Source organism: Ammospiza caudacuta, chromosome 4 (genome assembly GCF_027887145.1).
Source record: "Ammospiza caudacuta isolate bAmmCau1 chromosome 4, bAmmCau1.pri, whole genome shotgun sequence".
Taxonomy (NCBI): Eukaryota; Metazoa; Chordata; class Aves; order Passeriformes; family Passerellidae; genus Ammospiza; species Ammospiza caudacuta.
In genome coordinates, this window is record NC_080596.1 from 2,901,232 (window position 1) to 2,929,161 (window position 27,930).

The 27,930-nt window shown below is 36.0% G+C and overlaps 1 protein-coding gene across 4 annotated transcripts in view; it reads left to right on the forward strand.

Moving 5' to 3' along the window:
- The window catches only part of SPOCK3 (SPARC (osteonectin), cwcv and kazal like domains proteoglycan 3), a 166,874-nt gene that overhangs the window by 77,072 nt on the left and 61,872 nt on the right, over window positions 1–27,930 (forward strand). For all 4 annotated transcript variants that reach the window (XM_058803208.1, XM_058803207.1, XM_058803211.1 and 1 more), the window contains one exon: window positions 22,624–22,750. In XM_058803208.1, the coding sequence (XP_058659191.1) occupies window positions 22,624–22,750 (127 nt within the window). The remainder of the gene's footprint in view (window positions 1–22,623; window positions 22,751–27,930) is intronic.

Sequence of the window (27,930 nt, forward strand, 5' to 3'; positions counted from 1 at the left end):
CTGGTAGGCTGCCAAGATGGCAAGTCCTCTCTTAGCACACTCCTGCAGGGCCACAGCACAAGAGCTTCCTTTATGTGCTGTCCTGGAAAGACTGAATAGCGTTTGACAAAAAGATGAAATAGGTGTTGTGGATCATTGGTCATGAGAATAGTTGGAAGTACCAGGACTTTGAAAACAGAGGGACGTGCTTAAAGTGGCAAGGTTTTTGTTGGTAGCAGGTAACAGCATTTGCATCTCTGCTGGCTGTAACTGTGTTGGAAACTGTGTTCTGTGTTCTACACACTTAGCTCTCTGCTGGGAAAGTTAATGTACTAAGGGGAAAATATGCAGGATATGTATATAAAAGTTGTTCACATTATTCCCCTGTGGATTGCTGTGGAAAGGGAATATCTGCCGGCACTACAATGCATCATGAACCGGTAATTCAAACTATGGTGTAAAATAGAATTTTCATCGATTCTTTGAAATTTGGGAATTTGTCATTAACTTTTCCTTTTGGTTGAATAGTGTTTTGTCATCCCATTGTGCTTTCCAGTTTATATTTTTTGGTTAAGTAAAAGGACTTTATGGGGAAAAACCCTGTAAAGGGTGACTATATGAAATAATGAAATGCTTCACAGTATACCTTATTCCGTTACAAATACAGCTTGGAGAATATTAAATTCAGTATTGGTTATCTTGGGATGTGTTGATGTGAGTGTTATGGTGACAAGCAGGATATTCATCACACTGGGAGAAATCATCTACTCATTTTAGTTTCCAATCTCTTCACTCTCAGGAGATTCAGTGGTACTAAGAATCTCTGGCAACTGTGAGTTCACCCCAGTGAGCCTGGGGAAGAGGAAAGAAGTGATGTGAGTGTTCTGCCAGAAGATATTTGGACAGGAATAAAAAGGATGAGTCAGAGGAGAGGTCTGTAGGTGGTAATGGACATTTCCTAATGCTCACAATGGTATGTGTGCTTTTTGTGTATTTAGCACAGCAGGTGGTGGAGATAAATCCTCAAATTTCCATGTACTTCTTGTTGCCACTTTGAGTGAGGAAAGGAAGGATATGTGCAGGCACCACGACATGCAGGGGCTCATTAAGGCCATGCAAGCTGGTAACTAACCAGGCTCAGAAAACTGGAAAAGTTAGTCAAGCATTGACCTATCCTAGATTTACAGGTCCTGATGAATAGTGTGTTAACTTTCTTTTACATTTGAAAAGGACAATTATGATTCTGACACATACTGTAATTTTCATTAAGACTGACATTCTGTGGATAATAGGCTGCAGTACTAAATTAAGCAGTGTATAGGTGAAGTTCTAAGCCAGTAGGTTATCTGCAGATGAAGAGCAGGAAAATTTGAAAAAATGGGTAAGGGTTGCTACCCAGCAGAGACTTTTAATGTAAGCATACTAGTAAACATGGGGCAGTGCCTGTGGTTTCAGGAGAATTACTTTTATTGGAATCCTTTTTGTTCTGCATGTTTGTCAAAAATATTTATACCTGACATTTATAGGTGAAAGAAAGAAGAGGAGGTGCAGGCTCTTCTTCAAATATTTCTCTTTGCTTTTATCTCAAATCAGCTGCAGGAGAGAATTTAGAAAGGAGATGAATTTAGTTGGGACCTAGTTATTGTACAGCCCATTCCAGGATTTGACTGCTTACAGCTGGAAACCAGTGAAGACTCTCTTAACATGATTAGTCTAAAAGTTCTGAAAATTAGGAAATTGCAAAACAGTTCTGGGCCAAAAATCATGTTTCAAGTAAATCCCAGTGTCTTTGATGTATTAGAACCTAGTGACTAATATTGTGCTTACTCATTGATCCTAGTGGATTCTGATTAAAAACCAGTCTCTTTTTCTTCTTCCATAAGTAGAAGAAAAGTGCTGTGTAAAATTGATTTGAAGCATTTAATCAATCAATGCTTGGAGGCATTAAATTATTTAGTGCATTGAAGGTGTGTGCAGTTTTTCTAGGCAGATGTAGATCTGTCTCTTTTATGAATTCCCCACAAGACATGATGCCCCCTGCCCCCACTGTGAAGGTCCTGCTATGCTCCTATGAGTTTGTTTATGTGAATTGTGCAGCTTGACCCCACGGCTCCCCCTGCTATGGCAGAAATGGATTGCATTTGTCTCTGCCATAGCATGGTAACATGACATAACAATGTTTAAGGACCTGACAGCACTCACTTGTGTAGTGATACCGAACTCCTTATTTTTCTTACCTTCACTAATAATTTATTCTTAGGTTTCTGAGTAGGAAGCAATTGTAACTGGTTTCCAGTAAATATTAACTGAGCCACAGATTCTGGTGATACTTGCAATTCTAAAAAAACCACCTTACCGCATTTTATTAAAGGTTAAGGAAGGACTGGTGACCTTTTCATGGTAAAAACAATTCAGTTACAGATGTTGATCACCTGGAAAGTAATGAGTTCACCAGTCATGAATTGAGAGTCACAATAAGAAAGCATTTCTCTAAGTTAAAAGTAAGAAATAAAAAATTATAGCAGCTCTTTTTCTCTTAGAGCTCCACAAGGCAGATTCCAGAGAGATGAGCAGACTGGATATCTGTAAGGGGCACAGCTGGGTGGAGCTGGGCAGTATGGAAAGCCTAATGATACAGAATTCACTCTCTAGGAATTAGTGACTCTTCAGAGATCTGTGAAATGAAGATGGATTTAGTGACAATTGTTCCCTGCCCCAAGCCCTATGTGGAGAAGGAGCTGAATTTAGGGATTAATAAAAATTGTCGTATTTCTGCCTATGGGTGCAGTCTTCAAGGTTGGACAGTTTCACTATTAAAGTGTATTAAAGAGTGTCACTTTATTACAGACTCACAGAAGCTGATAGTGGCAAAGATGTTACATCACCTAATCGAGTTTATTAAGGTAGAGGAGTTGGATTGCTTCATAGATTTTGTGGCGGCATTTAATCTTGTTACAACTTTCTTCAGAGTTTTGGTTTAAATGACATTTTGAGGTGCTCATTTGGTTCAAGTCATTGGTCATCTAGACCATTATCTTGCCTTGGACTGTGTCCTCTTCCAGTTTTCTGAAGAATATAGAAAATGAGTCTGAATACATTTTATATGAGGTAGATTATCAGATGATCTTCCCTGTATTTGGTCACCTTCATATTTTACCTTGAGGAAAATGTTCCATCTCAGCTTGGAAGTGATGAGTGTTGAGCCTTCTAGCATGATGTGGATTAGCCTGGATGATGTGACAGAAGCTCAGAGTAACACTGTGAAAGAAAGCCGAAACCTCTTCTGTTTCTATTCCTGTGGGTACTGCATGGCTGAGATTATGCTCCCAGGCAGAAAGTGAAGAAGTCAAATTTGTGAGAGGCTTATTTGTGCCTATATGTGAGAACAATTCACACACATAGAAAGTGCATATGTGTACATACATATGTGTACATGCATATATATGAATGAATAAGTACACATGCATATGTATTCTTTTTGTTCATATTGTATGGAAACGTATCCCAGATTTCCAAGACATAATACTTTTGAACCTGAGGTATTTTGCCTATCTCCCCTCCTTTGCAACAAAGGAAAGAGTTCTAATTTAGACTAAATTTACACTAAATTTCCAATTAAAAAAAGAAAAAAGGATGTAATTGCAAATCTGTAGCTGATTAAGTAGTCTGAAGAGTTTTGAAAGCAAATCTATTAGAGCTGATATAAAAGATTTTCTCATTGGGTTAGAAAAAAAAAGGAAAAGAAGCAGAGAAGAAGGAACAGTATAGCTTTGTAGCTTTCCTGTCATTTTAGGTGCTGCAATGTTTTATTATTTAAAAAGAAAAACCCCAAAAAACAAACAAACTTAAAAAACTGAAGGAAAACAGAGGACTTGCTTTGGGCAGATTTTGTGAAAGTTGCAAACACCACTATTTAGGATGTCATCATTTCACATTATAATGCTGCTGAAGAAGGCCAGCTGGTGCAGTTAAGTCCCTTATTGGAAATTTTAGTCTGATTCATTACTGTGATTTGTAGTTGTACACAGAAACACTTAATCATTCTTATCCTCCAAGCTCTATTGAATCTACTGAAGGCTTTCTGGTTCTTTGCATAATTTGTGCTGCCAGTCTGCCAGCTTGGCAGTGTTTCAAGCCTGCTGCATTATCTGTGTTTGTTTGCACAGGAAGTGATGCTGCACGTAGGCTGAATTTACAGTAATTCTTTTGTAATAGGCTAATGAGCAACACTACTTCATTCACAACACTAACATTATATAGCTTTGATTAGACCAATTATTGTGTAACTATGCCATTGTGATCATACTTGCACTCTACAAAGTACTGAGAAGGAAATTTGCTTAGCTGTAGCTTCATTGAACTTGCTGAGAAAATAATTTGGACTTTGTGTGCTTAAGGGAGGTGAAATTTGAATATGTTGGAGATTTTTATATGCTATGCAATTTAATTTATTAAAGTGAGAAAATGAAGCTTCTTTTTTTGCTCTCCATTTCATTGCATTGGGGAGGAAAGGAGGCGACTGACACTGTGCATCCTACCTTCTGCACGTGCTGTAAAAGCCTGTTAATTCCTTGGTGAGCTTGTGTTCCCTCCATTTGTGTTAGTAGGAGTTATGGGTACACAGCTAGAGGAAAACAGGATCATCTCACGGAATTCCTTTTCTCTGTCTGTGGAGCTTTTGCTAACACTAGTGGAAGACTTCTGTGTCGATTGCGTTTTATATTGCAGGATCATTGTTGTCTGTATCAGCATTACTATTTATTAAGGTTGTTACTCAGCCATGCAGTATTTATACTTCTTGCTGTCCAGCTTCAAAATTCAAAAATTGCTGTCCTAATAGAAAAAAAAAGAAACTTGTCCAACCCCTGGCCTTCTCAAACTTTGTCTATAAAAATCGAAAATATTAATTTTTTTAATGTTTGGGGTTTTGGTGGTTTTTTTAGTATGTGAAACAGACTTTAAATAAAACAGACTTAAACAGAGCCTTTGTATTCTGTTTGTTAGCAGAACAGATGTTGTCCACACTGTACTTTCCCCATTCAAAAAGCCATGACAGGATTTTTTTAAGGAAATTGTGGAGCTCTATGCTAGATTATATCATATGGACTTCAGTTAATTTAGTAAGTCCTGGGCCTATTCATTTTCTACCCGCTCTAGCAAGAATCTTGTTCAGATTCTCAGTTGCCTGTAGGAGTGAGAGAGTACACTGCATAATCAGTGCACATGACGATTTTTTTTTTTTTTTAGTGATCAGGAGAGTTCTACTTAGAAATTCTGCAGTGAGATTACAAATTAGGGTTGGATTTTTTTTTTCAGGAAAATGGATTTCAGCTTGCTGTGTTTCTTTCTGTCTTGGTGTTGGTGGCTGAAGGCACACTCAGTTGTACCATCTCCTAAGGAGCAGCGGGTTAGAAAACTTCTAGATAACAGGAAAGAAGGTGACTAGGAAATCTGACTATCTAGGAAAGCTTTGTTGCTAGTGTACAATTTTGACTAGTAATGGGGAATGTTAATGTACTGTCCTGTTTGTAAAAAATAGTGTGTCAGCTTTTGTTGTGTTGTTTTAAAATGATCATTTTCCTTACAGTATTCCTCAGAATCTACTTTAAAAGATGGCATTTAAAAAAAATATTAGGAAGAGTGATGAAGGCAGTGCTTTTAAATTACTTCTCTACCCTTAACTATTAGCTGTCAGAATCAGCTTTCAGTGTACTTAATTAAAAAATATTATCAATTCTAAAATAGCTGATGCAAACATTTGTAATCAGTTAATGCATGCCTAGTTTGGAGTTTCTTCATGGCTTGTGTGTTCAGGGGTTTGGGGTTTTTTTGTTTCTTTGTTTTTTTTTCCAGCATTACTGAAATACTCTAATACTGGATAATGCAACACAGTAGAATTTCAGGATGCTTGTATATGAGGGGTTCTTTTACAGGTTTAAAATTTTTATTTTGGTTATAATGAGGTGCTTTTATTACAACCTAGCATCAGTTTTTATGCATTTCATTTTATGTGAAAGTTATGGTTCATAAGTTGTGGATATAGACTCTGAATACATCTGTTGTTTTGCTTATGTACCAGTGGTGGGAAAAGGATAGTGTGTGAAACCAAGCAGGAGTAGTGTTCAGGGAATAGAAATCATTGTACTAATTTCCATTTATGTAAAACAATACATTTAAGGTTTCCAATGTTGAGAAATACATTAAGTGTAGTAGCTGGAAGTGTTTGTCATCATTGAGTGATGTATATATATGATATATATATTGCTACTTTACAGTAAATGGTATTACTGCTTTTGGAAAAGAAACTCAGCATGGTAAGGGCATGTGAGGAGTCTCAAAATGTTCGTGTTTGTGACATGGTCAATTATATAAGGGAGTTTTGTGTCTGGCATATTTTTATCTTTTGTTTAAAGTCAAATGGCAAAACCCTTTTCACGTGTCCAGATTGTCTGAAACAGGTTTGTTTTACAAAATGCTGTTGCCTGCTACAGGAGAACAGAAGTATTTTACTTAGGTGTGTGGCTTTTGCCACAGGCTGCTATGTCTTTTATATTAGATACTTACAACCTAAAAAAGGTATCCTTTTTTTTTTTTTCATTTTATGCCAAAATCTGTATGTATACAGGGATGCTTACAGCATGCAAATACTTTTTCTGAAATGCCTATGCATCTGTATTAGTAGTAGCAATAATAATAATAATGAAGAGAAATTCTTACAATCACAGTACAGTTAAGGCTGGATTTAAAGCATCCTAAATCATTGGGATCCACTGCCTTAATTCAGACACTATCTAGCCAGTGGTTTCAAGAGTTGTTTTGGGTTTATTGTACATGCACAGACTATCCACATGATGTGTGGCACTGTGGATTCTGTCCAGAAATCTCAAAGAAATACTCAAATTCTGTCTAAACAGAACTCCTGAGGGAGGCAAAGAAGAGATTACACCTGAGGAAACCTGAACTCGGAGTAGCTGTGAGTCCAGCATGTTCTGGTTCAGTTCCTCTGAGGGATGCTTTTTTCAAATACAGACCTTCAGTGGTACATTTGAACATTCAGGCACAGGTACACTTTGGGGGTAAAATTTATGTAAGTATTTTATAGTAGTAGAGTGTGGTTTTTTACCAGACTGCAAAAGCACAAAACATTCAGAATGTATCCTAATTTTTTAGACTGAGTGTTGCTTGAAGTTGTGGATGCAGTTGTAACAATGCTTACAGTGTATCACTTTCCCAGTAGACAGACTTGCAATTCCTAGACTGCTCCATAAAGCAATAAAAAGCAAACAAACAAAACCACCCCAAATCAAACTAACAAAATTACACAGAAAAAGAAGCATCGATTCTCTCCTGTGTTCAGGACAACTTTTTCTCCACTAAGTAATGGGGTAGAAAGATTAAGAGACTGCTGAACTGCCGCATAGCACCTATGGATCAAGCCATCCAAAGTTATCATCTTGGAGAATATGTATTCATCAATACTTAGCTTTTTCGCTGTGATTTAAAATTATTTAATTCTTCGTGGTTTTGAGCATGACTGTGTATGAGACATAATTTTTCTGTTCTGCTTTCTAATTACTATTCTTTCTTCCTTAATTGTAGATTATTTTAGTTCAGAGTCTAAAATAACAACTGTTGTAAAATACAACCTTTTGATTCTTAGAAATAATGCCTGTGGGAAAGATGTTTCATAGAGAAATATACCTACGTGGGCTTTTTCTTGTCAGAGAGTTTCATATGTGTCAACGTTTTAGATAATTATTGTAATTTAGGGATTACTTCATTTCTTCATCAGCTGAAGATCTGGGCACCTAAATGTTACTGAAAACATTTGCACATCTTGAAGAATGCATTCCTCTTGCCTTTTCCCTTCACCATTTGCACATTTATTGTCAATAAATGTTTGTAGTACAAGGGTTTGCATACTTATGAAAGCTGAGGTTTTGATCCCTAAATTAAACACAAATTATGTTCCGAGCTTTTTCTGTTGGGTCTTCTTTCTAAAGATAACCCCAGACATTATCTCCTCTTTAACCCCAAACTCATTGGTGCAAGGTAGAAGCAAATAAGATAAAAAATTGTCTGAGAGGAAATTTAAGCTGGGGATTAGGGTGATAATTATAAGACTACAGGAAAGTGATATCCTGAGGTTATCAGCAATTGATTTTGCATACTTGGAATATGTTACTTGAGTCTCTAAAAGGTGTGAAGGTACAGCCAAGATCCTCTTTATGCTCTTAGATATCATAAAATAAACATATATGTTGGCTAGTGGGAGGTGAGGGCTTGCTATTCCCTTATTCACTGTTACAGTGGACACTGAAGACCTTTGTACTTTTGAGCTTTCTACCCATACAGTTCTTCCACAGAGAACTCACAATAGTAACACTTTTAGGATAACTTCAGCGCTTTTTTATATACATTTGAGATGTCTAGAAAACTGAATTTCTTTCATATTCTAGATGTACACTGATATCTAGAAGTTATATAACATCTTATAATCATTTACTTCAACGTACAAATGCTGGAGGTTCTTTACCTACACTGCAATATTTTTGTCATGCTCTAATTCACCTCTCCTATCTTCAAATTGGAGAACAAGGTAATTTCTGATAGGATCAGTAATTGTTTATATATTCAACTGAGAAGCAAACACAAAGGCTCATTATGAAGCACTTGGAGACTTATGCAGATGCAGTACTTATAAAAGCAAACAACAGAAATTTGTAAAGAATGGAGAAGAGGATAGTCTATAAATGTTAAGAAATCATTTTGAGTAAGGTGTCACAATTTGTTTAATAGTCCTGTTATCTATGGTCACCTTGATAAATGGCACATGCCAGAAATAGAAACACTTCTGAGCTGTTGAGAATAGGATCAAAGACCTAAAGGGATGTCTGGATGAAGACACTGGAAAATGGGCACTTAACTTAGCACTTATTAGTCAGAATGACAATGACAGGATTTTATTTCTGTAATCATTGCTCAGTTACTTTAATTTACTCTCATAATGAAGGGGAGACTACATGAGGCAGCAGATTCCAAACAAATTTTAAGAACCTATTTAATTTTGAAAGACACTGCTGCCACCAAGGTCTTGGTCTGCATTGTGGTTAGAAGGAAGGCTGAGAAACGTGGATGTGAAGAGCTAGAGCAATGCTCTAAGCTGGAATGCAGGTAAGACAACTGATTTTTCTGGCACATGGCACACCTGTTCTTCACAACAGAGTTGTAAATTTTGCCTCTGGTCACTTTACTCCTAAGGTCCTTTTATCTGTTCCTTTTAGCTGTTCCTTTCCAGCTGCTTTCTACAAGGAGGTTCTGTATTTGATCAGCATACTGGATACAAGTCCAATTAGGGTCCACAATTTACTGTCTTACCAAAGTAATTTAGATATCAAAAGACAGTTATTTATAGATGCCTGAACCTATAAAGACTGCAATAAAAATAAAAGTTGAGCTAAATTATGAAGTAGGGAAGGAAAAATGCCACTGGAAAAGTACACTGTCTGCTCTCAGGATTTTTAAAATAAAAAAAGAATTCTTTTCTGCAAACAGATGATTTCTCAAGAAAATGATTAAATTCTTTTATTTGCCCCACAGTGCGGGCAGAAAATATCTATTTCCATTTTTCATCTCTCAATAGATTATTTTTTCCTTTTTCCATGTAACCACAGCATTTTTTATCACTCTTACTGCATTGTGATTTTGGGATTTCAAAGCTGAATTTGTGGTTGGTCTTCTAAAGCAGAGTATTTGGAAGTGTGTTCAGCCATGAGGCTGAGTGGTGAATTTTTTGTTTTGTGGAGTCATGACTGTGAAGAGAAAATCAGGCAGCTGAATCAGGATCAATATTGTGTATGCAGAGTACCAGGGGTGTCCAGCTGAGGCACCAGCAAGGGCTCCAGTTGTATGAAAATGTAGACCCTCTAGAAGTAATTAAGCAAAGGAGAAGGTGAAGCCTTAGGTACCTGATTTTTCAGTTTTTCTGAACAGTTGGAAATAGTTTTTGAAATACTCAGACAATTTTCCAAATTTTGTGTGCTGCAGAAAGAAGACATCATGAAAGCTGAACCACAATTCCCTTTGTGTTGCCATCCCAGAAATATTAATTATTGCTGTTTTGGCTTTTGTAACATGGTTTTGTGTATTTAAGAATTTCTCTTTTAGCATTCTTGTTGTAGTTGTGTTTACTGTTTTTCTCTCTCTTCAAATAACTGTTCTCCATTTTTCTATATTACTTTTCTTCATCACAGTACCTCGTGTCTTCACTCAGCATGGCTTATTATTTATGCATTCATATCCAGTAAGAGATGCTTTATGGTGGCTTGGATGGAGAAGAAATAGATTATGTATTATCCTGTAGGTACCGTTTTATGGGACCCACATTAGAGTAATTGAGGAAGGAAGAAAGAAAAAGTAAGGAAGAGTCTCTACTGCTGATGTTTATGAACATTAATAGAAAAGGAAAAGGTATTAAAATTGGAACATTACTGACTTCCTAGTGGCAGAAAAAAGTTATGCCCAGTTGTTTGCCTATCGGATTATTTTATGGAATCAAGTTGAGTTTGTTTTTTCTTACAGGCATAAGGGGAAATGTAATGCCAACATAAATAATAAAAGAGAACTTATGTCATGCTAGGCTAAATAATGTGAAATAACATTACAGTAGTTATTAAAACTACTTTTGGCAGTATTATTGACAATTTTTTTTCATTGATATTCTGGCACACATATTTCATCATGGATATGTCTGGTTCGTATTAAATTTCCATCTGTAAAATGATCTATTTGCATGTGCAAATTATCAGACTAGAAAACCTCACACTTTAAATATCTTTGATTTTCTTGCCTTGAGCAATAGCATGAATAATCTTTTATGTTTTAAAAATACCTTCATTTATAGATGGCAATGAAAGTAGCAAAGTTTTGTTTTAAACTGTTTGGTATATTTCCAATACAGCAATAACTGTACCTATCTCTGTGGGTATAATATATCTATGACAAAAGCAGATTAATAAGTAAAACAAACTATGTATTCTTTAAAATTTTAATATTTTCATGCTGTAAAAATATATATAAAAATATATATATATATTTTTGCAATATATAAAAAAACGCTAAATTGCTTACTAATTGAGAAGGGATTTTTTCCCCCAGTGAGAGTCACTGTTGATGATCCTTGGATCAGAGGTAAAAGAGTATTACAAATTAAAACTAGCATTTAGGGAACATCAGTATTGTTGCAAAATATGGTCAAGTTTTGAAGAACAAGGGCAAACACAAGCGCTATGCAGCCAAAATGGAGACTGTGCAGGTGTTGCTGTTTGTTTTAGTGCATTTAGCTGGTGCAATGCTTTGTTGAAGTAGGTTTTATATTTTGTCAGAGTTTTGCCCTCTTCTCCCATGAAGTTTATCAAAGCAGATTTTGATGCTCATTCAGTGAATTTCTGCATATTTGGCAGTATGGGTGACCACAGTGCACAGACCTGTTGCACAGTGAGTGTGTAATAGAAATGGTGCTTACTGAGGGTTTGGACTTCGTGTCATGCATGGATGTCACTGCCTAGGCAGGCTCTGCCCTGAGCTAGCTGTGTGAGGTCTGAGGAGAAGCACTCCTGACCTTAACTTAGCCTTCAGTGGTAAGGAAGGAGAAAAAGAAAAAGGAAAAGTTTTATGTTCTTTCAATATAAAAGAATATCAATAGAATAAGTTAGTATATTGCAGCAGATGATCTTCCATGGCTGATTGTTTGACAACCTATTTGTGCTCTTTTATCATCTTACTATGTACTTGTTGCTATATGTTTTATCCGAGCAGACCTCTACATGATGAAAGCTTGTCAGCTCTATCTTCCCATTTCTGATGTTATCAGACATAGTTCTTAAACTCAGAAGACATCATGCTGGCAGAAAAGATAATATCAATCTGAAAAGCCTTTCTGTCTCTTTTTTGTTTGTTTTTTCTCCTTTCCTCTCCCTCTGTAGGAGTGAAAAAGTCGGTGCTGATAGGTGCTCTTCCTTCCATCTAAGGAGCACTTGGAAGATTACAGTACAGTAAGCTGACAGTTGGCTACATGATCTAAAGGAATTCTCTCTTTCAAAGACATGCCATAGCTATTAACCAGTGCCAGAATGCAGAACTTTTATGAGGTACTGATTAACAGACACAGATACTTCTCTTAAAAGCTCATGAACTATAAAACAGCACTCTTTTAGCACCTGATTAACAACACCATCTAAAAACATCACAGCCTTTGTCAGAAGTGACCTAGGGTAACCACAATAGCATAACTAGTTTGAGATAACAGTTCTTTAGTTTTAATTTAAATACCATATAGATGGTACTTTTAATCCTGAGCACTATTGCATAACACAATTTTCTGTATGTGTGTGCTGTGTCTTACAACCTGTAACCACAGATATGTTATTATCTTTATGTTTTTGAAATTCTTTTGGCTGTAGAATTAAGGGCAAAAAATCCCAGCGCTAGAATTATCAAGACAGCTGACCTATTTCAAGCCTTGTTCGTAGAATGGTTTGGGTTGGAAGGACACTTAAAATCAGGTAGTAAACCCTCTCTGCAATGGACAGGAACATCTTCCACTAGACCACGTTTCTTAAAGCCTCATCCAGCATGGCCTTGAACATTTCCAGGGAAAGGCCATCCACAGCTTCTCTGGGCAGCCTGTTCCAGTGCCTCACCACCCTCATAGTGAGGAATTTCTTTCTGTATCTGATCTAAACCTAACTTCTTTCAGTGTAAAGACATTGCCCCTTGTCCTATTCCTACGTGCCCCTGTATTGCTCCTCAGCACCAGGCAGTCAATAATATGTAAAAAGGTCTATTATATCTGTTTGTGGTTTTCTTGTTTAGCAGAATTATTCTTGATTTAGATAGAGTATGAGTCCAGTTCAAAGTTGTTTAATGTAAGTGCGTGTCCAGGGTAGGTAGGTACAATTATCTCACCCAGTGCCTGTAATATAGCAGTTTAAAGTAAAAAAAATCCCACTTTTACTGTTTAAGCAAATGAGGTGTGCTGCTTCTGGAGGAGGGGATTGTCGCAGTTGAGGCGGTCAAGACATAAAGCAGAGACCACAAGCAGTCTCAGTTGGTAACACTTGGCAACAGTTTATTAATGAAAATGGCTGATCTTTTATACACTTTCCAGTTGTTTACCCTTCCTCTACCTTAGCTATTGGCCACAACAATTCAATACCATGCCATTGGTGAAAAGTTACTCTGACTCCACCTAACTTTCTAAAAACGCTTCATCCAGCTGCAGAATGCTCTTATCTTCCTTCTCTTGATCTCCTTGGTTACAGCCTTGGAGAAAGCTCCTTATCAGCTTCTTCTTCTTCTTACTTCTCGCTCCTTTAGCTAACAGGCCCGCTGCTAGCCCCTTCCACAGGGGATAACAATGAATTAAACCTGGCAGGTTTAAGAAGCTGAGCTGTAGGTGGTGGGTGCAGCATCAACCACACAGATGGACACACTGACGAATGGACTGAAGTACTGTACAATAAAAGCTGAAGCAGGGTTGGGGAGCAGGGAAGTATCACTTGCTCTAAAGCTGTGCTAAAGAGCAAAGAACATTTGTTAAAATTAATGGCTACAAGGTTTTGTGCTATACTGTGAAGCCACCCTGAGTAACTTATGCATTTAAGGGATATTCAGATCCCTGAACATGAATACTTTGAATGTATTATTGTAGAAGTGGCTTATTATTCCTCACAGGTGTAATGAGGAACTCAGAATTGTTAAATACCATCTGGAGAGACATGTAGTTACTTATGTCTCTGCTTAAGTTTTTCTGTTTTGGTTCAAAAAGTATGTTTCTTTAGTTGCCTTCTATACTTGCTCTTCAGAAAGAAAAAACCCCAGACATATTCTTTTGAAATTGATCAGTGACTGATATTTTCTACCTGTAATCCTACCTAAAGAGTTTTGTATAGAAAAGATAAATTTAAGTCATTGACCGAGCAGATATATGTTGATAATATTAAGGGTAAAAAATGGAAATCCTTCTTTCAGATATTGATTGCTGTGATGCTTGTAAATTGGTTTTTCTTCCTTCTTTTCTGTCTTTATTTTTAAGCAGACACTGTGACTGATCCTGCATAAGGGAAAAAAGAACTGTGAGCGTGGGCAGCAGGGGTGCAACTTACACTGCCAGGCAATGAGAAAGATAGATTCAATGGGAATCCCTCTGCAGGGTTCTGAATCTGATGAGTGGAATATCAATTTATTCTTATAGTGGTGAAGGAACATTTTTGTGGCAGCCAATGTTTTGAGCCAATAGGAAAAGTAGCTATTTTCTAGTGAAAAGTTTTCTGTAATTCAGCATAAAATAGTGAGTGTTGTAGGAATAGACATCCTTATAATAATGTTAATCAAAATATTGTTACTATTTGTCTACCTTGGGTTGAAGAAGTGATTATTAGTTATTTGACTGTTTCATTTATTTAAATTTGCTTTTTATGTTTAAATTATTTTTAGTCACTCATTTTTTTATAAATCAGAAGCATTAAGATGCTCTCTAATGAAAACTGTGCCTTTAATTGGGCTATCAAATGCAGGTAACAGAAAACATCACATTATGCAAAACAGATTCTGAATTAATAACTTTGAATTCTCTCTCAATAATAGATATATAATCATTGAAAAAGTTAAATCATTACCCTACCTTGCTGTTTTGCAATTGCTGAGCATGCTGATACATAGGAACCCCATTTAAGTGATGATAATTAAATGAAATTATTACACTTTTCTTACTACTAGGGAATTTTGTATTCCTGTTCAGCAAACTACTAAGAATTTAACATGTGATATCATAGACTGGTCATTAGACATAGTTATTAAAATTACATCTCTTGACTAAAGAGAACTATTTGCTGTCATAAAAAAAGGTTTCTGCTTTATTAAATAATGTGTAAAAGAAGAGATTACTTTTGCTTCTATGTTACCTGTTTTAGAAAACATTGAAAAATGTCTGCTTTCCTTTGGCACACAAATTGATGTCTTTTTCCAGTAGAAGTAATACATAGTGAATATATTTATATTCAAAGAGGTAAACTCTGCAAGGCCGAGTATACACACAAAATCTATATAATGTTCTGTCTTTGCAAAGTAGAAAATAATAGGTTTGAAATGTGTTCATTAATTCTTTTGGCTTTATAAAATGAAAGGAGTTCTGGGAAAAGGTAATAAATATCTCTAAGAAATTATTAAAACTGCATTGTTACAAGGTCAGGCACTTAGATTAGCATGAAAAGCACTTATAAAAGAAATTTGCATATCTTGGTGATCAAAAGGTGAAGTCTGAGTTCATAAGTTAATATACACCATTAAATATCTTTCTAAAATAATACATAATTGCTTTACCAAAGTGGGGGGTGTGTGTGTATGAATCTCAATTTCTTTTGTAATACTGCTTATATGTTATGTCAACTAAAATGTGTATTAAATTTTTTGAGGTTGCAGTTCTGGAATGACTTAAAATTGTGAGCATCCCATGTAGTCACTGAAGTTATTGAAATCTGTGCAATTTTATTTCCATCCGTTTGATTTGTGAAAAATTTAACTATTGGTTATTATTGAGATATATCATAGAATGTGTAAGATTTTATATATTAAAATCAAGCCTTTAAAAAAAATAGTAACACTTAAGTAACTTTGTAAGTTAGGAGATCCTTAGTTTCTTACCATCTGTTGAATGAGTATATCCACTAAAAGGGAAGTCATATTCAGATCAATTCTTATATGAAGTACAGGAAGTCCTCTAAAAACTTGAATTAGGAAAAGACAGTAGGTGAGTTGATAAGCTTAAAAATTATGAAGTCAATGGTAATTTTGTTTGAACTCTAATATGTGAAAGCAGTATCTAGTAAAGGAAACATCTTTATCATTTAAATGATGATACATTTTCATACAGTATCAAAATAATTGGAAGACCTTTCTCTGTAACTTTACTGCTCTCCAACTCTGTTGGAGGCCAAAATAACTGTGCTGAAGAGCCAAATTAGACATCCTGTGATAGGTGGATCATTCTGCCATGTGTAAGTATCTGCTTCATTCAAGGTTTCCTTCCAACCTATGCTTAACTTGTGAAGCTCTTTTTGTAATCTTTGCTTTCTGGACCACTTTATTCAAGTAGTTTTTACAGGGCTCAAGGGCTCTGTAGGCTGATACATGCTACCTAAAAGTATAAAATTATTTATTGCTCACTGGGCACAATATCTAGCTGGGACTAATTTGCTGTTAGATTCTACTGATGATGCTCTCCACCTCTTTCCAGATCCTCAGTGGGTCTTTGCTGGCCAGACAGTTCAATATAATGTGTTGACTTCCATGGCTCATTTATATGGACTGATCCTCAGTGTTGTTTAAACTTCTGTCTCTGGTTTTGCTTTTGTGATTTTATGACTTTTCACGTCTGTGGTTTGTTTTCCTGCCACTCCTGACTGACCTTGTTCAACAATCTTTGTTCTGTCTGCAGTTTTACCTTTCTTACATTGCATAGTTCCACACTACTTAATTTCTGATTCCTCGTCCTCACAATTTATGAGTTTTCTCAGTAGTGTGTGCCAAGGTTATTTATCCATGCCATATTAAAACCTCAGTCCTTAGGAGGAAGGAAGGCTAACTCACTCAGCTGCGAGTTAACTGGGAAATCCATGCCATTTTTCCCTGTTCTCATGGTCTGAACTGCAGATATTTGTGGGCTGATGGAGTGTGCTTTGCTGCTTCATTGGCCAGCATGCCTAGATTTCTGAGAGACAGTGGGATATGGTTTATGCTCAACTCTTACCTTTAGAGGGTGGGTCTGAAGTTTTGACAGCTTCTGTAGCTCAGGACTTCCAAGTGGGATTTGTAAAGTAGGTAGGAATAAAAGGCAAAACATTCATAGAAATGATACAGCAAATGAAGATGTGTGGTAAAAATGGTAAATGCTAATTTGTTTAATAGTCCTTTTATCTAGGTCTTGTTTATGAAAATGTGCCTCAGTTGTTTCTCCGTGTGTAATTTTATTGATCTGCTAATTTAAACAGGTGTTGTGATAGTTATTACAGATGTTAAGGGTCAACTTGCATCTGTCTTTAGAAAAATCTGAGTGCATGGTTTCTGTGACAGAAAACAAGGTCTCTTATATACAGGATTGCTTCTCTTATATACAGCAAATGCCTCTCTGGCATTTGCTAAGCAAAATCTGCTTCAGCTATAGGTATATAATATTTTCTAGTTAAATATATAGGAAATGGATGGAACTATGTCAGATCTGCAGTATGCCTATCCATAAATCATGTTGGACAGGAAATTCCCCCTGAATGGGTCCCAGTAAGCTTGCAGATGACTAAGCTGTTTGGTGCTGTTGGCACTCCTCAAGGACAGGGTGCCATCCTGAGGGTCCTGGACAAACTCCAGAAGTGGGCCCATGGGAATCTCATAAGATTTAACAAGGCCAAGTGCAAGGTGCTGCACCTGGGTTGAGGCAACCCTCGAAATCAATGCAAGCAGAGGGATGGACAGATGGAGAGCAGCCCTGCCCAGAAGGATTTGGGATGCTGAGCATGAGCTGGCAATGTGCACTCTCAGCCCAGAAATCCAGATGTGTCCTGGGCTGCATCCAAAGCTGCATGGCCAGTGGTTGAGGGAGGTGATTCTCTGTTCTTCTTAGACCCCACGTGGAGTGCTACACCCACATGTGGGGCTTCCAGCATAGGAAGGATGTGGATGGGATGGAGCAGATTCAGAGGAGGGCTGCACAGATACTCAGAGGGCTGGAGCACCTCTCCAGTAGGGACAGGCTGAGAGAGGTGGGAGTTGTTCAGCCCAGAGGAGAGAAGGCTCTGGGGAGACCTTGTAGTACCCCCTAGAGAGGGCCTGCAAGGGATCTGGAGAGGGACTGTCTACAAGGGCATTTAGTGATGGGACTGAAAAATAGAAGGTTTAGGTTATTTACTAGCAAAGAATTCTTCACTGTGAGGGTACTGAGGCACTGGAACAGGTTGCCCAGAGCAGTTGTGGATTTCCCATCTCTGGCAATGCTCAAGGCCAGGCTGGATGGGGCTCTGAGCAACCTGCTCTAGGGAAGCTGTCCCTGGCCATGGCAGGGGGATTGGAATCAAATTATCTTTAAGGTTTGTTCCTTCAAACCTAAAATGTTCTATGATCCTATGATTTCTGTCTTGGGGTGCAGTATTTGCATTTTTGTCTTGTGAAAATAGTACACTTGCTAACTCGTTCAGTCTACACTGAGATTGGTTCTCAATAAATGCTAATGTCTTCCCAGCAATGTTAATTTGTAAATTGCTAAAATGTTTTATTTTGATTTCCACATTAATCTTGCTAATTTTTGTTCTGATTATCTCAGTTTAATTCAGTTGTTTTTGGTGTTTATTCAGATGGAATTTTCTTCTATTTTTTAGGAGTAGTGCAAAGTAAAGAAACAAGTGAAAATAATATATTCAAAAATACTGGCAGTAATGAATTGAGAGGTTTTTGACATTTGAATGGAACATCTTAGTAGTATATTGACAACTATGGTTTTCTTCCAAAAGGCTTCAACATGAAAAGGCAGCTTTGAAGGAAATTCAGGCAACTCTAAAGAAAGCAATTTAGATTTTGTGATACAAGTGGCTTTTCTGATTATGTTAATCTTACCAGCCTGATTGTGTCCCCCAAAGGCCATGGCAAAACATAATCAGGCAGAATCTCTAAATGGGGATAACTCTAAAATCTCCTAAAGATGCAAATGTAGTTATCAGAGGAGAATTGCAAGAGTTCTGTCAAAGATTAGTTTTAGTAACTCAGACTTTTTTCAACCAGTTTTGGAAAAATATGTTTGAAGAGTATCAAATCTAGCTATAAAATACCATTTTTCAATTCAATTGGGCACTCATGCATTATATAGATATTATTAAACAATAATGTTGCCAAAGAGTTGCTCGAAGCTAAATTTTAAACAGGTTACATTAAGTATTCTCAAAGTATTTGCAGGCACAATCACTGTGTATACAGGAAGGCAAGTTTATGTATGCAAACAGGTACATAGGCCAGACTAATTGGGCAGATTGGCTAATTATGTTTCTAGGCAGGCATGCACAGTTTGGTGTATGCAAATTAATGCAATCAGAAGCATTGCTGGTAAATTAGGCCCATATATTTAATTTTACCCTTTAGGTGTCAACAATATCAGATAAGGTGGAGCTTGCATTCAGTAATAGTTATTTTGTTATGAGACAGGTACGAAAGACTTTTCAGGAAATTTTTGGTGGAAGAGGTTGATTTTCTCATTACATCATATGTTTAACGTGACAACAGACTAACAAGTGCAAGAGCATTTATAGTGATTGCAGTAGAATTGCAAAATTAAATGACAAAATTTTATTAGCTTCAAGTTGCAGTGATCTGGGTCTTCTTGCATATTGAATTATAATAAATACAAGGAAGAAACAAGTGATTTATTAAAGTGAAATAACTGCCTTGTTTGCTATTTTTTCCATGTATTAACATTTTAAAATGTAAATATATATTGCTTTATTTACATAACTCACATAAGTAATAACTAATGCTATGTGTTACAGTTTTGTACCTATTTCAGGATATTGTTGACATACATCAATGATCACATCTCAAGACAATTTTTATCGTCATACTATTTTCTCGGCTATTTCCATGTCAATGTGTGCGTGTTCATTATTATATGTGTGATCATTGCCTAGCTGTAAAAAACATAACTCCCAACACCTGGTTAAAAGGAATAGTCTGCAGAAACAAATCTGATGTAATCACATAATGATAAAAGGAAAAGTTTAAGTACATAAGTAAAATGCATTATTCGGGTATTTTATGAAATGCATGTGTCTACCATAACTAGCATTAAAAATATTTTAAATTGACTTTTCATGTTTTTCTGTCAGTGACTGACAGTCAAAAATAGCTGTTCAGCAGCTTTGATAATAGAGTCATTTTCAGCATCATTGTGCTAAAGCTTTAAATAGATATCCATACAAACCATTCCCATGACCAGGTCTCTGGATTGATACCTTCAAAGTATAATTTCTTGTAATTTCTTTCTCATTGTGCCTTTTATTACAGTTTTTGAAAAATACAGATTTGTGTGTTGTTTACAAAAATATTATTAGTTATATAGAAGCCAGTTTTGGTAACAGTGATCTGTTGAAGGTCTCAGAGGAGTTCTGTGTAAAAGAGAAAATTTGATATTCTTCAGCTTAAATGAGTGCCCTGGAACAGTTTGCATTTAAAAGTCTAACAAAGCACAGGTTGGTTGAGGAAGGTCATTTATCTGACTATATCAAATATTTTTTTTTTTCTTCATACCTCTCTGCTCATCACAGAACTGCAATTTCTGCCTTCTGAGCTTGTTCTAGTTCCCATCATCCCTGTGATACTTTCTGAGACACCTCTTTTCCTTCAGGTGATTTTACTTATCTTCATCTAAAAGGAGGGCATTTTTTCCTTTTTCTGTCTTGTCTTGTCTTCATTAAGAGTGTGCACAAGTGTGTATATGTACTAAAACACTAAGCACCACTAGTGTTTTCTTTGGTTTATTTTAGGCATCTACACCAAGTCCCCTTGTGTGTTGCACAAATTCTGCTTCCAGACTGTTTTCTGCTTATGTCAATGAGCTTCTCTCTGTTGATGTCTGGAACTTCTGCAATTTATTTGTACAGCTTCTACAATTTATTTGTGTTTTAAAGTTACTATATCTGTGATAAACCAATATTGCATCAGGTTGATAGTTGGGATGCTGGTCCTGTCAGTCGCCTCAGGCTACTGGGGCAGTTCTGGATAATTGTGAGCTATAAAAGTAGCAAGAAGTTAGAGAAAGATGCAGCCATCTGTATAATCTAACGATGCTGGAGCTCATGTGAATGATTGGAAAGCTCTCAGTCAAGTGAAAGGAGCAGCAATAGTCTAATTATTACTATATATTGTACATAATCAAAGACACAGTTTCTCCTTTTTTTTTGCTATAATAGAAATGAGATGATTTTTGCTTTGTCTTCAAGTTGTGCAACTCATCAGAAAGGATTGTTATTTGTTCATTAAGGTCATTAGAATTGTTTCCTTTTTAGTGCTTCCTGGTGGACATAAAAACTTCCTGTATTGATATTTTATTATTGATTATGCTACATAGAACTGAATCTATTTCTGTTTTTTTTAATAGTAACTGACACGTTCTGTGTGCAGCATCTCAGCTTCCTGTGTACACTGTAAAAAATCTGGGCAGTTCAAAATGTCATTAAACAGCATAACCTGAATGCAAACTTCTATGATTCCTGATTTTTTTTTTTTCTAAAAGACCACATTTACAGCTAAAATTATTCACACAAACATTAGCATGGCTTGGAAATAGGCTTTTAGTTTTTGTCATCACCAGTTTACTGTTAGGTGTGTGCTTTTAGCCTTTTACTCTGCTCATTATAAAACCAGAGGATGAGGAGTTTATTGTCTCATGTTTCTTTTTATTATTCCACACAAGTTCTTCTCAAACAATGATTCATTACTAGCAAAATAGTTCTTGATTATTTGTAGGTGAAAGAGTTGAAGGAGTTCTCTGAGAGTTCTGCTCCATGAAAGAATGTTTAATTTGAGATTTTATAAGTTTGGATATTTGTGTGTGTCCTGATAAGTCATTGCTATGTTCTAAGTGTAATCAATTTTAGGTTCCTCATTAAGATACCAAGGAAAAAAAAAAACAGTATAAAAATCATGTGCTGCTGTTTGTTTTGTTTTTTTTTTTTTAATTTATATGCAAGAAGTAACTTCTTCATATATTTTTAGATCATAAAGGAGCTGTTTCATGATACAGTGGCTGCTAAATGCTTTCACAGTTGAAAAATAAAAGGAAAAATTAATGGATAGGAATTAATTGAAAGCTACAGAGAAAAAGCATGCCTGTCTGAAGATGGCCATGTAACATAAACTGAAAGCTATAAAAGTATTGTGAAGAAGCATCAGTAACCTATTTTAGACTTTTATTCTGACCCAGCATAGCCCCTTCCTAAATGGAAATAATCCATCTAGCTCTGTATGTGTTTATGTGAGGATACAATATATGATTGCGTAGACTGATTCTGTGCTCCAATGGATTAACTTGTTTTTTTCCCTTTGGACTATATATTGAATGTTGACTGAATTTTGCAAATTATAGACAGTGAAAGACTGCTCCAAGTGGGGCAAACAGTAGGACCCCCTCCCTGCTTCTCTAGAAGTATTTATGGCACAGTTCTCTAAAACCTAAATGTTGCCTCCTAAAATACAAGTATTGATACAATAGTTCTGTTCATACTGTTTAATAACAAAAAGAGTAAGTGTCACATAGTTCCAACATTCACTGATCAATAAGTGTAACAGCCCCCAAAGCATAATCTTAATTATCTTTTTTTGCTCATATGTCTTAGTGAAATAATATGCAGGCATCAAGTATCACTACAGTGAGTTAAAGTACAAAGGTGAAGAAGTTTATGCCAAAGACATTGGCAACCCTTTAGGTAAGAGAAAACTTTATGGTTCAAAGTATGTATGGCTTACTGTTTGTAAAGGCTCATTAAAATACCCTGAATGTGTTCTATTTTCAATACTGCTTATCAGAATTACATACTTTTTGTTTACTTACAGTATGAAAGAGGCTGGTTTAGGCCATAAACAGTGGAGGGGTGGTCCCATTTCATCAAACTGCAAGCAGTGTCCAGTAGTTTATACCAATCCTGTTTGTGGATCAGATGGTCACACATATTCTTCTCAGGTAAGAATTGAATAAAGAACTGAATTAATCTTTCATTGTTACAGTCAATTCCATCTCTTGGAAAATAAAATAACGTATTGTAACACAAACCAGTATTTATTTGTTTTGGCTAAAATATATGTTACAGAATGCAACCTACAGGAATTCCAGTGTTTTGCATGATGTAAAAGCAAAATGGTAGCAAACCCTAAGCATCATACACCAGTAATACCTGGAGCAGCAGAGTGTAGGAGTGTTCCACAATGTAACAGAGCACCTTGAGTGCTCTGCTGTGTGACAGGACACCATTGGCAGGGTTTGAGTAAGCAAAAAAGTGTTGGGTTGTAGAATAGGCTTGTTAAGTCAGATTTTTCCAGTTGAGCATTGGAGGTGTGCTTCAAATTCCAGGTACTTAGACATAGATGTAACATAGCCAGAAAAAAATTGTAATAATGTAAAGGATTGTTGGGTATCTTTCCTTGCAACAGTGTATTATGAGTCTTAAGATCCTAATCAAATCTTCCTTTTCTAATCCTTACTTTCCTGTCTTTTCTCTCATATATATTTAGAGATAAAATGATAATTTTAAATGTTACCATCAGTTTACCCAGTCTTGTTTGGATTAAATATTTTGTGTTGCTCCTGCTAAAGTCCAAAAATCCTGGATTACAGTGCAGAGGTGAAATTGTGAGATAGAGGGGCTTCATAATGCTGAAAACAGCTTAATTTATTTAGCATTGCTCATTAAAACTTTGAACAGAAGAATGCTCAGCCAATATTTCCAACTGAGTCTTGTTTAAAAGAAAAAAGTGTGGGCTCTTGATAAACCCATTTTTCTCAGAACCAGCACGTAGTTCAGTAGTGTGAAAGGAGCTACTGTATTCTGTCTTACTGACACTGTGTCCTTACACTAACAAATTGTTTCGTTAGTAGATAATATCCAGTGCTTCAAGAGAAGTATAATAATAGATTAAATTGATGAAGATACAAAAGCTCTGTGCTTGTTAGTTATGAAGAAAAAATTGTGTATTGCATTTGAAACAAAATACTTTAAGGATATTTCCTAGTATCTAAATATTTTTAGAGTTTACGTATTTTTTTTTGTTTTTTAAATAATCACATCTGAAGTTTACACATTTGTAGTCACGTGTGAAGTTTACAAAAAAGAATTAATTTCCAGGAGGGACTGGGTGTTGGATTGAACACCAAGTATTTTCTCCAAAGATATTTTATTCTTGATAAACTAAAAATGTCATATTTAACTGGTGGTTCCTAAACCCTGACAATACTCAGGCTTTTATCCTAAATCTTACATTAGGAAATGTTTTCCCTACTAACTTAAATTTTTAATTATAGGGATTTGGTCTAGAACCCTGGCTTTCCTTTACAAGAAGCAATTAAAAAACTTCTAATGCTTACACCAGCTTATCTGAGGCCCTACAAATGAATTCTGGAGTCTTTGGCATAGCTGAAATATACTTCCTTTCATTGACACTATGACTTTATTTAGAAATTTGAAAAGTGTTCTGATTTTCATTAACTAATCTCTTGCCTATGTTTTTTTATGACCTATAAGTGTGCTGGCCTCATTCTAGACATTAGGTGATGCTATCCTTTAGTATTTACTTTGCCTTGCTGTTCAAAAGTTCAGGCAGTCTAAGCCTTAAGTCCAGGCTGCACACAGATATAATACAGTTAATATAGTTAATACTGGATGAGCAACCTTTTTATTTTTTGAGTACTGTATACTTCATTTATTGCAATCTCTCCCTGTGTTCTTGCTAATGCAATACAAAGATCACCCCACTTTAATCTCATTGTTTATTTCCTATTTTACCATATAGGAATACTGTGTTCTAAATATCTCTGTAGGTAGAAGTGACTTTTCTGGCCTCTCATGGTCTGGTCTGGAGTAGATGGACAAAAGTCTATAAATATTGATGAGATGCAGATATTTTTAAATCAGTTCATGTGTTAAAGGTGCAGCTGTTCAAAGGGAATGATGAGGAATGAGTGGGCTAAATAGGCACACTGTGCTCTCATTCCAGTGCATTGTCAGTGCTGCAGTACCTGTTATCCAACCTCAATATCCCTTGCATGCAAACAATGCAGAAGTGACATACCATCAGAGACATTTTTTGGTAGTACTTTTTTTTTTTCACTGCCTTGTAATGGTAGATTTCAAACCTCAGCTTACAGAATAAAAATGCTAAAAACTTTAATTGCCAGAGAATATCTATATTGGCCTATAAATATTTATTTTTATTTATTGTCAGTGATGTGAGGCTTTTGTATTCTATGCTACCAGTTGCATCAAAACAGAGGTCCTTGCCAAGTTATTTCAAGTGCAGTGTGTTTAAAAATTGACTAAAGACAAATATTTGTGTTCCTGTACTCCAGGCAAAGTTTGTTTCATTATGTCATCAAACTCCAGTAGGAGTTTATACAGCACTTTTCTTGTATTTAGAAAGCATTCATCAATGACTCTGGAAAATTGTATAATACATTTTCAGAAAATAGGTAATTAAATAGTAATAGTACTGTAGAACACAGCCAGACAGTTGAAATTTGTCAGATAGATGTTCTTTTGGGAGTATATCCTTGCTTTTCAGGACAAGTCCATGAAACGCTTGAATTAAGTTATGTAACTACAGCTGTTTCATACATGTTTTTTGCTTTGGAAATCAAGCAAGCAAACAAAGATGATATGATATGTGGATTATCTAGAAAGAAAAGTTATCACCTAAATTGAGCTTTTCCAGAGTCAGGTAAGGATATTTTGTTTCCCTTTCATTTTTGCAGTCAGGGTTAGGTTTACTGTTTTCTCAGCTCACAGTTAGTCTCATGAAGTCAGTGTAAAAGAAAAGCGGTAGGTGTAAGTTATTTGTTACTAGCATAACAAAAATGTTGAAACAAAAATATTACATGCTGAAACGTTGAGTAATCAAAGTGAACATGAATCATTGTGCTGGAAGGAATGCAGTGTAAAGAGATCCTGCCATTGCCTTGGCCCAGTGGTGGTACAATTTTTACTTAATGGCCTTTCAGTAATACTGCATGTGTTCTACAGGTAGTGTGGTTTTACCTTCTGCATTTCTCTAAACTTTGGCACTTGAAAGTGCAGTATGCATTTTTGCACTAGGAATTTGCAAGCAGTGCTGTCTCATGAGGCTTTAGTATCCCTATGTACTTGACATTCTCCGTGAAAAACACAGCCTGTTTGTAGCTTCACCTTTCCTGGGAATAATAGGGAAATAAAAGGATGTGAATGCACCTCGGATGGGTTGTTTTGAGACAGCAACCCAGCTGCTGCCATTCTGTCACCCAGGGAAGCAACTCGCTGCTGTGCAGCACACACTGTAAAGCTGGTGTAGCTGGGATGAGATGGTGGTGCTCAGGCTTGGGTGCTTCTGTTGGAACAATTCTCCCATATTGCACTGTATTGTAGCTGGACTTATAGGAAAATGGCCAAGAGGAGAAAAAAAATATGGTCATGCAGATGAATCTTCTTTTGAGTGGATTTTGCATATTTTGATTTCAGCTCTGGTGTTTGGTATAATAGGCTGAAGTTTTCTCTCTTAAGTTGAATACAGTTGACAATTAGTCCCACTTCATCGAAATCTAACCTTAAGTAAGGCAAATGAACAGTGTTTGCAGTGTTTTGAAAATACAGCAGAAGTAAATTAATCTTTAAATTATGCCCATTGCCCCATGGTTTTATGCCAGGATTGCTTTGGCAGTTCTGATGTTAGCAGCAATTTGCTCAAGATGGCTTCACATTGATAGTGATTTTTTTATGAAATACATTTTCTCCTACCTATGAAAGCTTCATGTTATTAATGACAGCCCTGTATGTGTAAATAGCCATAATAATGTTTTTCATAAGTAATGAGTCTAAAGAGTAAGATGCAAACTGTACAGAAAAGTAGTCATAAAAGAGGATAAACATCTTGAAAGACTCCACAGATAGACAGGTATGTGGATTTAGATCTTTTTAATATTCAAATACTTTCTTCAGTCTCTCAAATTACATTTCTTTTCTATGAGAAGATTTGAAAGAGTTGGGGATAAAATTGCACTGTGGGGAGGAGTGAGTTTAATATTCCATCCAATTTTCTTTTGCCATTTTGCATGAATCAGAAATAGATTTTTATTCTGACAGCATCCCATATTTAACATTTTTCTTTTTAAAATCATTGCTATCTTTATTCTTTTCAGATATTTTTGAAATTTTAACTTAATAATCTGTATCTCTTAGCAGTGTGTTTGGTATAAGACAGCTTGTTCGCAAGAAGCAAAAAAAAAAGTATTGGCATTTTTAATCTCTGTTGTTATTTTAAGGATTGTGATTTCATATAACTTAAATTGATGTAAATGTACAAATTAGTGTATTGTGAACTTTCAGATCACATGCCTGAGCTGCTGACAGTTTTTTTTCCTGCTTCAGGAGATTGCTGGAAAAAGAATTGCTATTACAAAATAGATGTTTTGTATTAGTAAAAAAAAGTATTTCTCACAAGCCTGACTCAATGTATGTCAGTCTTACTTCTTAAATTGGGCTAATTCACTATGCCTTTCCATTTTTATCTGCCTTGTTACTAAGCAATCTGCTGTAGACTTAACTGTCAGTTGAAATGTAGCCAAAAATATTAAGGTGAAATCGTTGCCTGCCACCTTTTAGTAATAATGTAATCTCTCTGAAATCAATTGTGTGACAGTGTACAGGTTCTTTTACTTTTGCAGCTGCAAGGATCTTCTTCCAGGTGATTTATCAGGACTAGTTTGTTTTTCTAGTAAAAGTAGGTTATCTCAAGAGGGACGTCTCAAAATCAAGATTTGTGTCTCTAGCCCAAGGAACAGCCAGCCAAAATCACCCCTTTGTAAGTGGAAAAATTCAAAAACTTCTTCACACCAAATCTGGATTGTACTGTTAAAATGAACTTGTGGCTGAGGTACACTGGAAAATAAATGGTGCTGGTAAATGGGGGGGAAAATACCAAACCCCAAAAAAATGCCAACAAACCATGGCCAGCCCTTCTTCTGCCCCATTCTCTCCACTTAAGAAACCCCACAAGCAATGAAAACCCTTTTCAACAAACCCTGTTTTCAACAAACTTTTGTTGAATGAGACTGGTGAATAGACAGTGATAAAAATAAAATGTGTCATCCTTGATTGATCCTGGATTATACTTTAGGTCTTT